Genomic DNA, 14470 nt, shown 5'->3' with positions numbered 1-14470 from the left:
GAACAACCAAATTCTCTCCTCAGGCTAATTTAGTGAAAATTCAAGAAATAGTGAGAATGTTCAAATGAAAACCCTTAGCAGATTGGAGCTAAATACATTCTCTTCAAATAAAATTTAAGTGGGCTTAAAGGAATTAACCCATTCATTGTCTTCAAAGTACTTTATAATTGGTGTTTATTTTTTAGAGTGACCTTGTGACATGCATTTTTATCATACTTGGTACCGGTAGGTCCAGGATATTAAAGTGAGTCAACCTAGTCTCTTAAACCATCATTCTTTTCTCTGATTGTGAACAGCGCCGCTTCTCTCCATTCTCTCCAATGTAGCAAAGAGAAATGTAAATACGAATGTGCTTCAGGGCCTCTTCAGACTTGTACCAACAATTCCTCTTCATAGAGCAGTAGAGCTGTTTAAGTGTCACTGTGAGGGAACAGACTCTCACTACCTATGCAGATTTGTAAAATACATAACCTGGGAAGGAATGAGAGATTGCTAACGATCGTCATGTGCTTCGTGGACACCTTGCTCTTTTTTTCAGAGTTCAAAGGAAAATGTACACCTTTGCTTACCAATACTAAAGGAAGTTGTATTTTCATACCTGCATAGTCAGTCTTATGGGTAATGTGGGGATACTTAATTTGTCCCCCTCTTTAATGTGAAGGCTTGTTAAAGTCAACAGACAACAGACAGATTGTGGTATGGGAGTTAGCATGCATAAAATGGGCATTTTTCTTAGCGCTCAGGAAATAAAAAAAAATAATTGGATTTGTTAAGTGCTTACTATGTGCCAAGCACTGTTTTGAGTGCTGGGGTAGATACAAGGTAATCAGGTTGTCCCCAATCCCCATTTTGCAGATGAGATAACTGAGGCACAGAGAAGTTAAGCGACTTAACCAAAGTCACACAGCTGACAAGTGGAAGAGCGGGGATTAGAACCCACCACCTCTAACTCCCAAGCCCTTGTTCTTTCCACTGAACCCCACTGTTTCTGTAAACTCATGGGCAGGGATCGTGTCAGCCAACTCTGTCGTACTCTCCCAAGCGCTTAGTACAGTGCTGCACACACAGTAAGCGTTCAGTGTATAACAGTGATGGATCGAGTACAAAAAGAGACAGGAGGGGGGACTCTGAGGATGGAGTGGTGGGGTCCAAGCCTTGGACAGGTGACAGAGGGGAGAAAAGGCAGTGAAAGTGGAAGACAGGCCGAAAAGGGAGACGGGGGAGAAAAGGCAAGACTGACAGGCAGGCAGGCAGGGCAGCAGGCCCTGGGACACTCAATACCACGCAAACCCTCCAAGACACCGGACATGTTCGGTTTAAAGCAGCAGCCGGTCGCGGCTCCCGCTAGCTCAAGGTGACCAGATGGCCTGCCTGAAGTCGGGGAGTGGTCACGTATGTCCGGATCCCCCCTGCTATCCAGCTACCCACGGGTGTAAGGCAGGACCGGTGAAAAGTTCCACTTTTCCCTGGGCCGGCTGGGAAAGGAGCCCCTTTGGTAGCAGAGGCAGTGATTGCACTAGTGCTTGCTACCGCTGTTGCCTTACCACCCCTTATGAATTGGCTTTGCCAACATCAAGCTTCTGAAACTCCTTATTGCCATGGACAAAAGTGGGATTTTTGTCCATCTGCCGACCTCAGGCATGCGGAGGAACCAAGGGGAAAAATTGGGGATTCACAGCAAACCAATATCCACCCGTATGACAACCACAAAAATAAACTCTAAACACTAGATTCTTCTCCTTTGTGACCCTTGGGTGAAAAATGTTTCCTAGGCACTAATTAGTTTTAAAAGTTGGGGGTGCAGAGAGCTAGTAGTAGTCCTGAAAATATGCAACTAGCCGACATGCTTTATAAGTAGGGTCTTTCTAAACATAGGAATTGGACCAAATACTGGATTCAAAACATTATCGGAAGTAGTCTTGGATGCAGCTTCATTCCAGCCTGTGAAGTGGTAATTGTGTGTACTAAGTGTATTTTATTAGTGTACCGAAGCCCTTGTGGAGTAAATTTTTAATGCAAATTTTTATGGCTTGGAAAATTATGAAGCTGTGGTAAGTCCTTGAGGTAGGTGCTCTGTGTTTCTATTAGGAAATCCTTTTACAGTTCATTGTTACCTAGGGGAATGTAGGAATGTAATGATTTTTTTTTAAGACCAAAAAAACTGAACAGATGAAACAACTCTTGACTTTAAAAATATTATTTTTAGCATCCAGATATCCAAAAACTGAGATTCTTTCTGTGAAGCGGGTAGCATCACCCGAAGAGACCGATAGTTTTGGTATAGTACAATCTTCGATTTTTACGTTTGTCACGTTTTTAGTGCCTGTGTGTAGCAAAGCATCGGCTTAATTTCTCGTTTGGAGGAGCTGAACTGCTTGAGCAGTGATGAAGTTAAGTTTGCTATGTGGTTTGTTTGCATTAATTTTGCAATTTCATGCGTGCATATTTATTCTCATTTAATTTTGACTTTGTCAGCTGTGATCGTGTGCAATGATATTTTCTGATATTAGACTAAAATCAAGATGAATTTTAAAAAAGCAAGTTCATCTTTAAATTGAGCAGGTTGAAACTACTTCAACCTGGCAATTACTGCTTGTCCTATGTTGGTTAAAAGTGCAGAGTTCGATAATCACTATAGGAAAACTGCCATAGCGTGAGATCAGAGATAAGCATTTGCCAAGATGATTTTGGCTTATTCCTTCCAGTTCTCAGGAGTCTTGGTTTGAGAAGCCTCGTTTAAAATAGGGCAAATCATTTTGAGAAGAGGCGCAGGAAATGGGAACATAAAACCAATTGCCTTTTCGACAAATGTTTCCAGGTAATTGGGGTGCATGAAGGTTGAACATATCTGGTTTTCCCCCTCTCGCTAGGTTGAGAATCTGTTTCAAACATAAAAAGGTGGTTTCTTCTAGCCAGAAAGGATTTTTATTTTTTTTAACAAAATTAAGAAGCCCAGCTTCCCAAATTGACCTTCATTTGCAAGCCCTTACAGTGCAATTGCCCTTTACAGACAGGTAACTGAGGCACAGAGAATTGAAGTGACTTGTCAAGGCCACTCAACAGACATAACGGCAGAGCTGGGATTAGAACACCTGGCTCCCAGCCCCAGGCTATATACTATACTATATATATATATATATATATACTACTATACTATTTATTGAGCGCTTACTGTGTGTAGAGCACTGTTCTAAGTGCTCGGGAGCATACAGCACTATATAACGGACACATTCCCTCCCACAGTGAGTGGAACACAGTCTCTTAGATTGTATGGCTCAGGAACTGTGGTTAAAATAATTGTAGCGTATCTTACCCCAGTGCTTGGTATAGAGTAAGCTGTCAATAATTGCCATGATGCTCAACCTCGAGAATTTTGCAAAGGAAACCTGAATATTGCTGGTATAGGAACACTAGTGTGGATAGGTAGAAATCACTTAATTAAGCTATCTGTTAAGCGCTTATTATGTGCTGAGCACTGTTCTAAGCGCTGGGGTAGATACAAGGTGATCAGGTTGTCCCACATAGGGCTCACAGTCTTAAACCCCATTTTACAGATGAGGTAGACTCATAAAATTTTCACCCTCCTTTTATTTAGGAATGTCATACAGATGATGCATTTAAAATATGAGCATTAACGATCTAAAACTTGTCTGTGCCTTGAACTTTTGGATTAAGCCAAATAATATTTAGCCTCTGGGTTTTTAGTCCTCTGGGCTGCCCCACGTGTTGAGTATTTAATCAATCAGTTGTATTTATTGCACGCTTACTGTGAACAGGGCACTCTGCTAAGCGCTTGGGAGAGTACATCACAACAATATAGCACTCATTCCCTGCCCACAACAAGTTTAACTTTTCAACTACTAAAGGTTCAGTGTTAAAACACGCTACTGAGAATCAGTTGTTACCTATCCAGTTAAGATAATACAGTAGTTACGTTAGGTTTTGGTTTTATCATTTTGAAATGCTACAGAATGAAAGAAAATAACTTCTATATCTTCCCCCATCCCCTTCATTTAATATTGCCTATTGCCAAACAATATGGGTTTTTTAAAGATTGAGGCAGTTTCTGCTACAAGCTTGGTACTTAGCTCACTATGGGGGGTCCTAAATTTTTTTTTTACAAAAGGTGCCCAAAGAAAGCCAAAACAAATTAGGAAATGGCTGACCTAACCAGGGCATCTTCTACTTGATTTTTTTTTTTAATTGCCTGAAATACCTTTTCTCTCACTGTTTCTCCTTTTTGTGGAGAAAATTTTCTCCTGCTGTGGAGTTCCTGATTAGTTACATAATTTTGAATGCTGTTTATTTCAAAGTGGCATTGGTCTTTTTAGTTCTTTGTTTTGTACTGTTAAAACTGTATTGCAGGTTTGATTTGCTAAAACAACCTTTTTTCTCACACTGCATGTTCCACCTACTCTGACTTTTCTTAAACCTGCGTTTTTAGCATGAGTAAGAACTTGTACATTTTTCATTCTTATTTTGTTAACTTTTATTTCAGTTGAGAAGCAGTGGGAGTTAGTTGATCTGGGTTCTAATCCTGGCCCTACCACTTGTCTGCTTGTGATCCTGGACGAATCACCTAACTTCTCTGTGCCTCAGTTACTTCATCTGTAAATGGGCATTAAGGCTGTGGGACATGGACCGTGTCCAACCTGATTAGCTTGTATCTACCCCAGTGCTTAGTACAGTGTCTCACACATAATAAGCGCTTAACAATGGGGATGTCACTGGAGAGAGTGAGTAGAGCTGCTCAAATCTCTTAGCTGAAGAATCAGTCTCTTCGGGCAGACATTTTTCCATCTTAAACGATGGAAAAAATCTTGATGCCCATGTTTTGCAGAAATCCTCCCTCTAGTAGAAGTGACATTTCTTAGCTTTTATGACAGAATGACTTAAAGGAGGGCAACTTAATACTAAATGTGTTGTTTTTTTCTAATGTTTTGTATTTTTCAAAACAGTCAACCAAGCTATATCACAAAAATATAAACAAACAAACAAACAAAATCAACAAAAGACTTCAACCTTGACTTTTTTTTCCAGGGGAAGAAGATCATTAGGTTTTTGAAAAACACTGAGTGAAAATAGAATGGTGAAGATTGTCAGAAATACCGTTAGTCCAGAGCTTTAAACAGATCAGTTGACAGTTCACTTTTCAGTGTTTTGTTTATTGGATGGGGAATAGCGTATTCAAGATATTACCCTTAAAACCCCATGCATTTATTGATCTGCTTCGTTATCCTCAAATGTAAAGACAATTTGAGATCCCATAGACTGTGTTTCTTTAAACTATTTATGTAAGGTTTAAAATCCTTTATTTTAAACTTAACACTTAAATCTTATGCACTTCTATTTTAAATACATCAGTAACAGTGACAGCTGTAGGATTTTAGTGTGGCATCTTAGTCCAGATTTTCTCAGTTTTTATTTTTGTTTGAGACCTTAATTAAATCTTTTCATTTCAAGAAATCTATCATTCGATTAATTTTGAGGTAGAAGAGTTCAGGTATTGGAATAATTTTCTAAAGACAATTTCTAATATGCATATTTTTCTTAGTGCACTGTGTCCGTATACTTTAAGATATTAAAAGATGGCATTTAAATGTTTAAATGAGAAGAGGGTGTAAGCGGTCTGAGAGAATCTAAGTTCCTTGAGGGCAAGGATCCCGTTATGGGCAGGGATTGTCCCTATTTGTTGCTGAATTGTACTTCCCAAGCGCTTAGTAAAGGGCTCCACGCACAGTAAGCGCTCAATAAATACGAATGAATGAAGGAATGAATGAATCCTGAACACTAATTGCTATCGTACCTCCCAAGAACATCCAGGGGGCATTCGGTAAATACTGTTGATAGGTTATTTTTAAACTTCTGCTTTTCAATTCTCAGAGATTCAGGAGCTGATATGGTATGTGGTTTTCTGGTGCTCGGTGAATGCGCAGTACTGTGCTCTGCACACATTGTGTACTCGGCCATTACAGTGCAACCTTGCATTTTCCTCCACTTGTTCTCTTTCCCCTCTTGCCTGTAAGCTCATTATGGGCAGGGAACACGTCCGCTAATTCTGTTCTGTCACACTCCCCAAAATGCTTAGTACAATGTTCTGCACATTGTAAGCGCTCAGTAAATATTACCAAGTGATTAATTGTTCTCACAAGCCACCTGCCTTGGTGCTGGTTGCTTATAGACCCCCAGTTGGTGGTTGTTGATTTTCATTATATCTGTCTCATGCAGTGTCTGGATGAGGATAAGGGGGTCCCTACGCGCCCCCTCCCCGCTTCTCCACCAACTAGGCCTTCCTTTTCTCAGGCCCCATCCAGGGATGGAGCCTTTCCTTTCTTTCCAGGAGGGAGGGACACTACTCAATGTGGTTGTAAATCATGAACTCCGAGCCCTCTACCTCAAAATAGGGTCTTTTTGAATGGCTGAATGAATGAATTATTCAGGCTTGCCATTGTCACCTTCGGCTGCTAGTCACTTGGGCATTCTCTGAGGAGAAGCGACTACAAAGTGTGCCTGTCCTCTGCAATGGCATGTCTTATTAATAAAATCTTTTTGAATAATACTAATACTTGGCTGCAGTGAAGTGTGTTCAAAAATATGCACACGCTCTAGCCATTGATATAGCTCTGTTTTCCTGTTTGAACAAAACACTCCCTTATGAAATGGTTTGCGGTAAACTTTTCATTTTTAGCCGCGTGAAGGTTAAGTATTTGCATAAATTCATCCGGTTCCTATTATATGCAAACTCATCACATTGGTTTATAGTTTTAACTTTTTGAGTTTAGGATTTTATTACCTACCCAAGGATTGCACTATTTATTGAGTCAAGTTTGTATGAAAAAATTTAATTGTAGTCATATGCTAAATATAGCTTGTTGGTACCTGCAGCAGTTTGAAGAATTTAATGAATCGAAAGGGAATAATTATTCTACGGCTGACCTGTTCCATCAAGTGACCGAGTATGAGAAGCTAATTCCTATGATGAGTCAAGCAAAATGCTTTTAAATAGATTTTATGTGGCTTGAAAACATGACTATTGCTACTGGTGGGGTTAGTCATGTGTTTTAAAGAGCAGAGCTTAGTAGTGTTTGGCACACAGTAATGGGTCTTGAGAGGCGAAAGCCTTTCTTCTAATCTAAGGCCACTCAGCTGCTAATAAAAGGTTGTTAGGCCTTGACACAGAGAGATTGACTGGTCACCTTCTCCTTGAACCTTGCTGGTTCAAGGACTGATGGTATTTCAAACTTTTCCAAGAAGGTAAGTCATCAAGTGATGGGTGGCAGGATTTAGCTGTACAAGGGATTGTCAGTAGTACAGGTAACTGTCAATAATTCAGCCTTTTCGAGGGGTGTTTCATGCCGACTGTAATCAAGGCAGTCAGCTCTCCCCATCTGCAGGGATGACATTCTGTGATAAAGGGCTAGATTTCTATTTAAAGGCCCAAATTTTGGGGGGGTCCTTGAATAAAAATTTCCCGAGGCAATCATTCTGCATACTGGTCTCCCCCCTGGCTGGCACAGTTTTAAAAGGTCTGAGGAAGTGTGACTTCTGACAGCTGGAAACAAATGTGCCAGCTTTACAGAGGGTGCAAACCTGTTTTCCTTAGTGATTAGAACTCCGACCGTACAACACTCCCCGGCATCTACTTGGGGTATGTTTTGGGCTCAGCTCCAAGATTTTATTCCATTGGGTTGATCCAGAATTATTTTTAATTTTAAATAACTTTTAAATAATACACAGAGAGGAATGCATGTGCAACATTTCTAAATAAATAAGGATGCCATCCTAACCAAAGGATCCATGGGAAATAATAATAATGATGGCATTTGTTAAGCGCTTACTATGTGCAAACCACTGTTCTAAGCGCTGGGGAGGTTACAAGGTGATCAGGTTGTCCCACGGGGGGCTCACAGTTTTAATCCCCATTTTACAGATGAGGTAACTGAGGCCCAGAGAAGTTAAGTGACTTGCCCAAAGTCACACAGCTGACAGTTGGCGGAGCTGTGGTTTGAACCCATGACCTCTGACTCCAAAGCCCGTGCTCTTTCCACTGAGCCATGCTGCTTGAAATAGCGCTTAGTACAGTGCTCTGCACAAAGTAAGCGCTCAATAAATACAATTGAATGAAATAGCATGGTAAGTAAAAGTAAATAATAAATAGGCATTCGTACTTAAATATAAAATACTGCTGTCAGTACTTTTTCATGCAATAATATATGATACTGAAGCAATTACCCTATTTTGCCTCTATTCATTTATACAATGTACTTATAAATGGTGGAGTGAAATAAGTTGACTTTTTCATCAGATTTTCCAGGTAGTCCATCAAAGTGGAGAGCTAAGGCTTTTTCTTTCTAAGACTTTCTTTCAAAAATATCTGATATTTTGGAGATCTGGCAAAATTTGGCATTTGGTGGATTGGGGGTTAAGCGTTGGCATGCCTTAAATAGTCTCTTTAAGAGCTGTGTGCTACATTTCTGTTTAAATCTGGATACTTTTCATTTCCCTAGTAAGTGGAAGTTTATAAAGTATTGGGACAGTCTTTAAATGAACCTTTTTAAAGGATCTTCTAAATTCGGTATTCACAGAACTTGTATTTCTATTCATTTGTATATTAAGGACATAAACACCATCAAGGTGAGAACAGTAATAATCCATCCAGTGCCATATTCTGTCAGTGGCCCCAAAGGATTTTGGAAAAACAACATAATAATACCGTTTTTTCTCCTCTTTACCTAATCAGGAAAGATGTGCTGTTGTGTGTTTCCCTTTGAAAATAGGTCATATGTCATTTATATAATCAACCAATTTTTAACTGTTAGAACAGTAAGAATTTGGGTTGACTGTCAGTATTACCCCTCTCCTCATTGTGGGCAGGGAATGTGGCCCAAGTGCTGAATACAGTGCTTTGCACTCACTAAGCACTCAGTAAATATGATTGGAGTCAGGTGCTTTTGGCCACCTAATCAACCCCCAAGACTAGAAGAGCCGGGAAGATCCTGATCGTAGGGCACTATGGACAAGGAAAGGAACAGTAGGAAGGCACTATGGATCAAACTGGCTCTGGCCAGGTTTCCAGCTGCTTCTCCTCTTGCTTCAGTCTCTCCGCTCTTCACCTCGGCTCCCATCAGGAGCCATTTAACCAGTCATTTGTACTAAAAACAGTTTTATCTGGCTCATGGCTCCCTGTCCCCACCCATGTCTGTTTCCCAAATTCCCAGAGCCCTACATCATCTTCCTTGAGCTTCTCCCCCTAATGATCTCATCAGTATGGGGTTAAACCCTCTGGTGGAGGTTTCTGACTCTTAGATAACTGGGATTTTGAATGGACCAGGATCCGCAAACATTCCTCAAGAATATTGATAACAAAAATGAGTGTTTTCACAAGAGATCCGCTGTTTGTAACTCTAGAAGAAAGGCTGTTTTCAAAAATAAGAATTAAAAATAGGGTCCTTACACTTAATACAATAATTTCAAATAGATGTTTAGCTCTGTAAGACAAATGGCCTCAGAGGTTGGATATTTACATTCTATTTCACCACCCCCCTTGGATTTTTTTTTAACCCCGAGATTTTTCTTGGTGGTGTTTGATGTGTTTAATATGGTCAATCTATAAAGAGTTTTTGACTTTCTTTCATTCATTCATTCAGTCATATTTATTGAGCGCTTACTGTGTGCAGAGCACTGTACTAAGCGCTTGGGAAGTACAATTCGGCAACATATAGAGATGGTCCCTACCTAGCAACGGGCTCATAGTCTAGAAGGGGGAGACAGACAACAAAACAAGTAGACAGGTGTCAAAACCATGATAATAAATAGAATTATAGCTATATGCACATCATTAATTTACTGAGCGCTTACTGTGTGCTTGGGGGAGTGCAATACTATAGAATTGGTAGATACGACCCTTGCCCACAAGGAGCTTACAGTCTATTTATGTGTGTACTGCAACTAAGCCCAAGACTCTGTCCCTGTGCTGTGGAGGTGTCACCGGTCCAAAAATGCAGACTTAATTCCTAGATTAGATTTTTTTGGTGTTTTTGTTTTTTATCTAATGGTATTGATTAAGCATTTACTGTATGTTAAATACTGTTCTACGCACTGGGGTAAGTTAGTAACAGCCCTGTCTTGTACGGGGTTCGCCGTCTAAGTAGGAGAACAGGAGAACTGAGTTGGTGGCACCAAAAGTAAGGAAAATAATAATAATAAAAGTAATTATGGTATTGGTTTAGCACTTACCATGTGCCAGGCACTGTACTAAGCACTGGGGCAGATACAGACAAATTGGGTTGGATGCAGTCCCTTTCCCTCATGGGGCTTACAGTCTTAATCCCTATTTTACAGGTTAAGTAACTGAGGCACAGAGAGGTGAAGTGACTTGCTGTGTGCCTGCTTTGAAATAAGTAATGCCAGGACTGCTCTTCTGGAACACATTTTATGGGAATCCCACTTCAGACGGTTCTGGATCGCATTCACCTCCGCTCACATAATCTGTCAGGTTTTCTTTTGAATAAGGTTTTGAAGGCATGTTGAGTTCAGTCCTTCCAGAGCTTAAAGCCGTCCTGGAAGGCCAATGGGAGGACACTTATTTGGGCTGGAGAGCTACTTAATGAAGTTGAGCAGGACACTGAGGATTTACACAGTTTGGTGTTCACAACACCTATCAAGGAAAGTGAGGTGTGGCCCTCAGGGAGCCATGCTCACTCTCTCAAACCCCCGGGGAACTGCTTAGCAATGGTGCATCATATAAGTCGCAGTCCCCAATCGCCTGAAAGATTTAACGCTCCTCCCAAAGTGTCCAACTATGGGACTAATGTGAGGTGATCAGTCAGTGGTACCTATTGAGTGCTTACTATGTGCAGAGCACGGCACCAGGCACTTGGGAGAGGATGCAGCACAGCGGAATTAGCAGACAGGTTCTCTACCCATAAAGAGTTTACAAGTCACTGGGAGAATTAGTCTTTTAATAATAATAATAATAATGATGATGATGATGATAATATTTGTATTAAGCACTTATTATGTGCAAAGCACTGTTCTAAACACTGGGGAGGTTACAAGTTGATCAAGTTGTCCCACGGGGGGCTCACAGTCTTAATCCCCATTTTACAGATGAGGTAACTGAGGCACAGAGAAGTTAAGTGAGTTGCCCAAAGTCACACAGCTGATAATTGGCAGACCTGGGTTTTGAACCCATGACCTCTGACTCCAAAGCCCCTGCTCTTCCCACTGAGCCAAGCTGATTCTCTATTTGTTTAGGGTCCAGGCTGTACTCATTTCATATGTGTGTCAGGGCAGTCTAAACGAGCCATTAAAATACAACTTAAAGATTGCTTAAACTCAAGGTCAGACCCAACACCCATGGTGGTTCAATAAAAAAAAAACAAAAAAAAATTTGAAATTGTTTCTCTCTCTATCTGCTATTTCTATTCCTTCCTCTTCACTGGGATTATTTTCATCTCTTTACTGCTCTTTTGTACCTGGTCTCCATTTGGCCCTTCTACCCTGGGTCTTTATCTTTGCCTGCTTTTCCCCTTTTCACTCATTCTATTAAAACGGCCACATCACTTAAACCGTTTTACTCCTGGTACTTAGAATAGTGGCCTTTGATTTTGATCCTTCCACAATTCATTAAATTGGCCAATTATAAATGAGTTCATCGCATAACATTACCACAGTGAACCAGGTCTGCTGTTACAAACAAGTTTTCTGACCAGCAACTTCAATTCTGAAATTGAATCATTAAAATACTGAGTTTTATCATATTTTTTGATAGTCAAAATAACAAACACAGGACCAGTTGTTTACTCAGTGTAGAGATCCTCAAAATGACCGTATGAACTATCGATGGATGTTTTCCACATCAACTTCACTTTCTCAGGAAGATTATTTTCCTGGGCCCACTTGCTGGATGACCTCTCAACAGGTGAGGCAGGAAAATAAAACAACTCAGCCTTAAATTCGAATTTCATCTCTCAACTAGAGGTTCTCCTCTCTGCTCTGCCTCACTTGCGCTACTTAGTTTTCTTTTTCCCATTTTTTTTTAACTCCATTGCTGTTTCATTTCTATTTATAGTGGTGAAGGAAGGATAGTGATGGCAGCTAACTGATCTAGGTATTCCGGAATTGGAATTCTCTCCTTCACTACTATTGCATATCCAGCTTTCTTAGCAGATTTCTATTCCTTTCTAGCACATTAATGGGTGTAAAAGCAAGGGCTCTGTAAACTCATTCCTCATTCTATTGGGAAGGTCGTGCTTGTTGAATTTTAGGTATTCCAAGAAGTTCCGGTCAACTGGCAAGGACCACTCCTCCCAATGTCAGGACTGTAGTGATGATGAGAGTAATTCATCTAACAGATAGTGCTGGTATGTAACACTACTTCTGCATGTTTACCACACCAGAAAACTGTATGGGCTCAGTGGTAGAATATATGCCATCTATTTGTCATAAAACTTCAAAAGAAACGTTGCATGCCCTATAAATTGGTTTTCTCATTGTAGGGTGTAATAGACAAAGACACTGGTAATTGCAGAATTACTCTGGAAGAGTTGAAAATCAAAAGCTACTGGACCGTCAGCATTTCTGTGAATTCTTTAAGAATTTATATAAACACTGTTGAGACTTTTTTCTTCAGTGAATTTTATAGCCAGTGGACTGCTGGTGGATCTTGTTGTAGAGATACTGGATGACGCTTAAAATGTTAAGGCTTATAAATTGCAAGTCCTCCTGGGTTTTGTTCTTTGTTTCTGGTATGTTAGCCAACAGTAGCCTTGTATCGGTTTATTTTTGGCCTCTTACTGTCAGATTTGAGAGAGCGCCACTCTGCAACTAGTTATCAGTAGTCTTGTAATCTTTAGGCATAATGATAATCCTTTTAAAGTATTTATGTTCTGGTTTAGGTCCAAAGAAAATTATTTATTGTGATCATGAAATACACTGTCGCTGTGTAAAGCTTATGTAAAAACATGTCTCATTTTTTGTTGCCTCCTTAAATAACTGTATTCTAGTCATTGTTGGCCTAAAGTGTAGGTGGTTGAAAATTAAACTTGCCTTTTCATTTTACCAACTTAGAAAAAGCAAAACACTCAAAGCATGAATCTAGGAAGGTCTCTGTTGGTGTTGCAAACGATTGGAAAAGGTATTGGATGTTCCTCAGCTAAGTAGGAGGCATGTTTGTACTTCCCTGTTTTGTAATCCGTATTAAATGCACAATATAGAATTTATAGCACTTTACATTTCACAGATTGGATCATCTGAAATTCCTACATCTTCACAAGCACACTCCTCATTATAAATATAATCATTCCTTGGTAAAATAAGTACCTACGGTTACTTGTTTAAAAGGCTCTTTTACTGAGACAAGAACATTACCCAAGGCCAAGAAATTCCATGTGGACCTGGGATTAGAATTTAATTTTTAATTCTTGAAACTAATTCAGTTACATGATCTGGGTAATAATAACGAGTAATACATATGAACGCTGATTAACAGCCCCAAAAGTGTTATCAGTATGAGTGCTCAACAGTTTTCTCACATTGAATGTCATTCCGATAATGGTGTAATGTATTATGGTGGTTTTTCAATATAGTGAAATTTATAACTCAGTACCTGAGTAACTCATTTTGCCCACCCACCCTCACCCTCTTCTTTCCTTTTTAGAAAAATTGGAAGCTCCTCCTCCCTCTCCTGGAATGCTGAGATATGGTAATGGCTTTGAAACTGTTAAAAATGTGTGTAATTGTTAGCCATTTGGTAAATCCATGCAGTCTTGAGGTGCTCAGTTGTGGAAGATAAAGATTAGAAATAATAAACAATGCTTCCTGAAACTATCTCCCTTTAGTCCTGCATGTTGTACTAGTCACTTCCAACAGTGGGTAGTACTGGGAACCAAGAGTAGATCCTTTGCTTTGCCCGATAATTAGAATGATAAATGAAAGGCCTAAATTATTAGATAAAGAAATTAAATGGTGAAAAAAGTCTTGAAATAATACTAATGCAAATTCAAGAAGGAAGAAAATGATTTAGCACAGGTTATGGATTTGAACAGACCAAACTTAGATTCTGGACAATAATAATAGTAATAATAATAATGATGATGATGGTGGTATTTGTTAAGCTTGCTATGTGCCAAGCACTCTTTTAAGCACTGGGGTAGATACAAGGTAATGAGGGTGGGGGCTCCACAGGCTTAATCCCCATTTTACAGATGAGGGAACTGAGGCACAGAGAAGTGAAATGACATGCCCAAAGTCACACAGACCCTTTCCACTAAGCGACACTGTGGTAGTCACTGTTGCTGAATTATGGAATGGTAGTTTCCCAAAGAAAGTAAGTTAGGAAACTTAATGTAATTACAAATTGTGTACTTTGGAGAGCAATCCCTTATTCACCTAGAAATGGACAATATAGTTGGGAAGAAATTGGTTCAAGTTAGACCAAAGGAGTGACTCTTTCGAGGAGAAGCTTTGC

The 14470-nt window shown here is 39.9% G+C and overlaps 1 protein-coding gene across 2 annotated transcripts in view; it reads left to right on the top strand.

Moving 5' to 3' along the window:
* Window positions 1-14470, top strand: part of TMEM65 (transmembrane protein 65) — a 30733-nt gene that overhangs the window by 7302 nt on the left and 8961 nt on the right. The window contains exons 1-3 of one of the 2 annotated variants that reach the window (XM_038760207.1): window positions 2256-2278; window positions 12249-12365; window positions 13661-13705. In XM_038760207.1, coding sequence (XP_038616135.1) covers window positions 12332-12365; window positions 13661-13705 — 79 coding nt within the window. In that variant the 5' untranslated portion in view covers window positions 2256-2278; window positions 12249-12331. Of the gene's footprint in view, window positions 1-2255; window positions 2279-12248; window positions 12366-13660; window positions 13706-14470 lie in introns of those variants that run through there. The other variant, XM_038760208.1, reaches the window with a different exon arrangement.

This window comes from Tachyglossus aculeatus, chromosome 18 (assembly GCF_015852505.1).
Source record: "Tachyglossus aculeatus isolate mTacAcu1 chromosome 18, mTacAcu1.pri, whole genome shotgun sequence".
Taxonomy (NCBI): Eukaryota; Metazoa; Chordata; class Mammalia; order Monotremata; family Tachyglossidae; genus Tachyglossus; species Tachyglossus aculeatus.
This window is presented reverse-complemented; position numbering and strand designations above follow the sequence as displayed.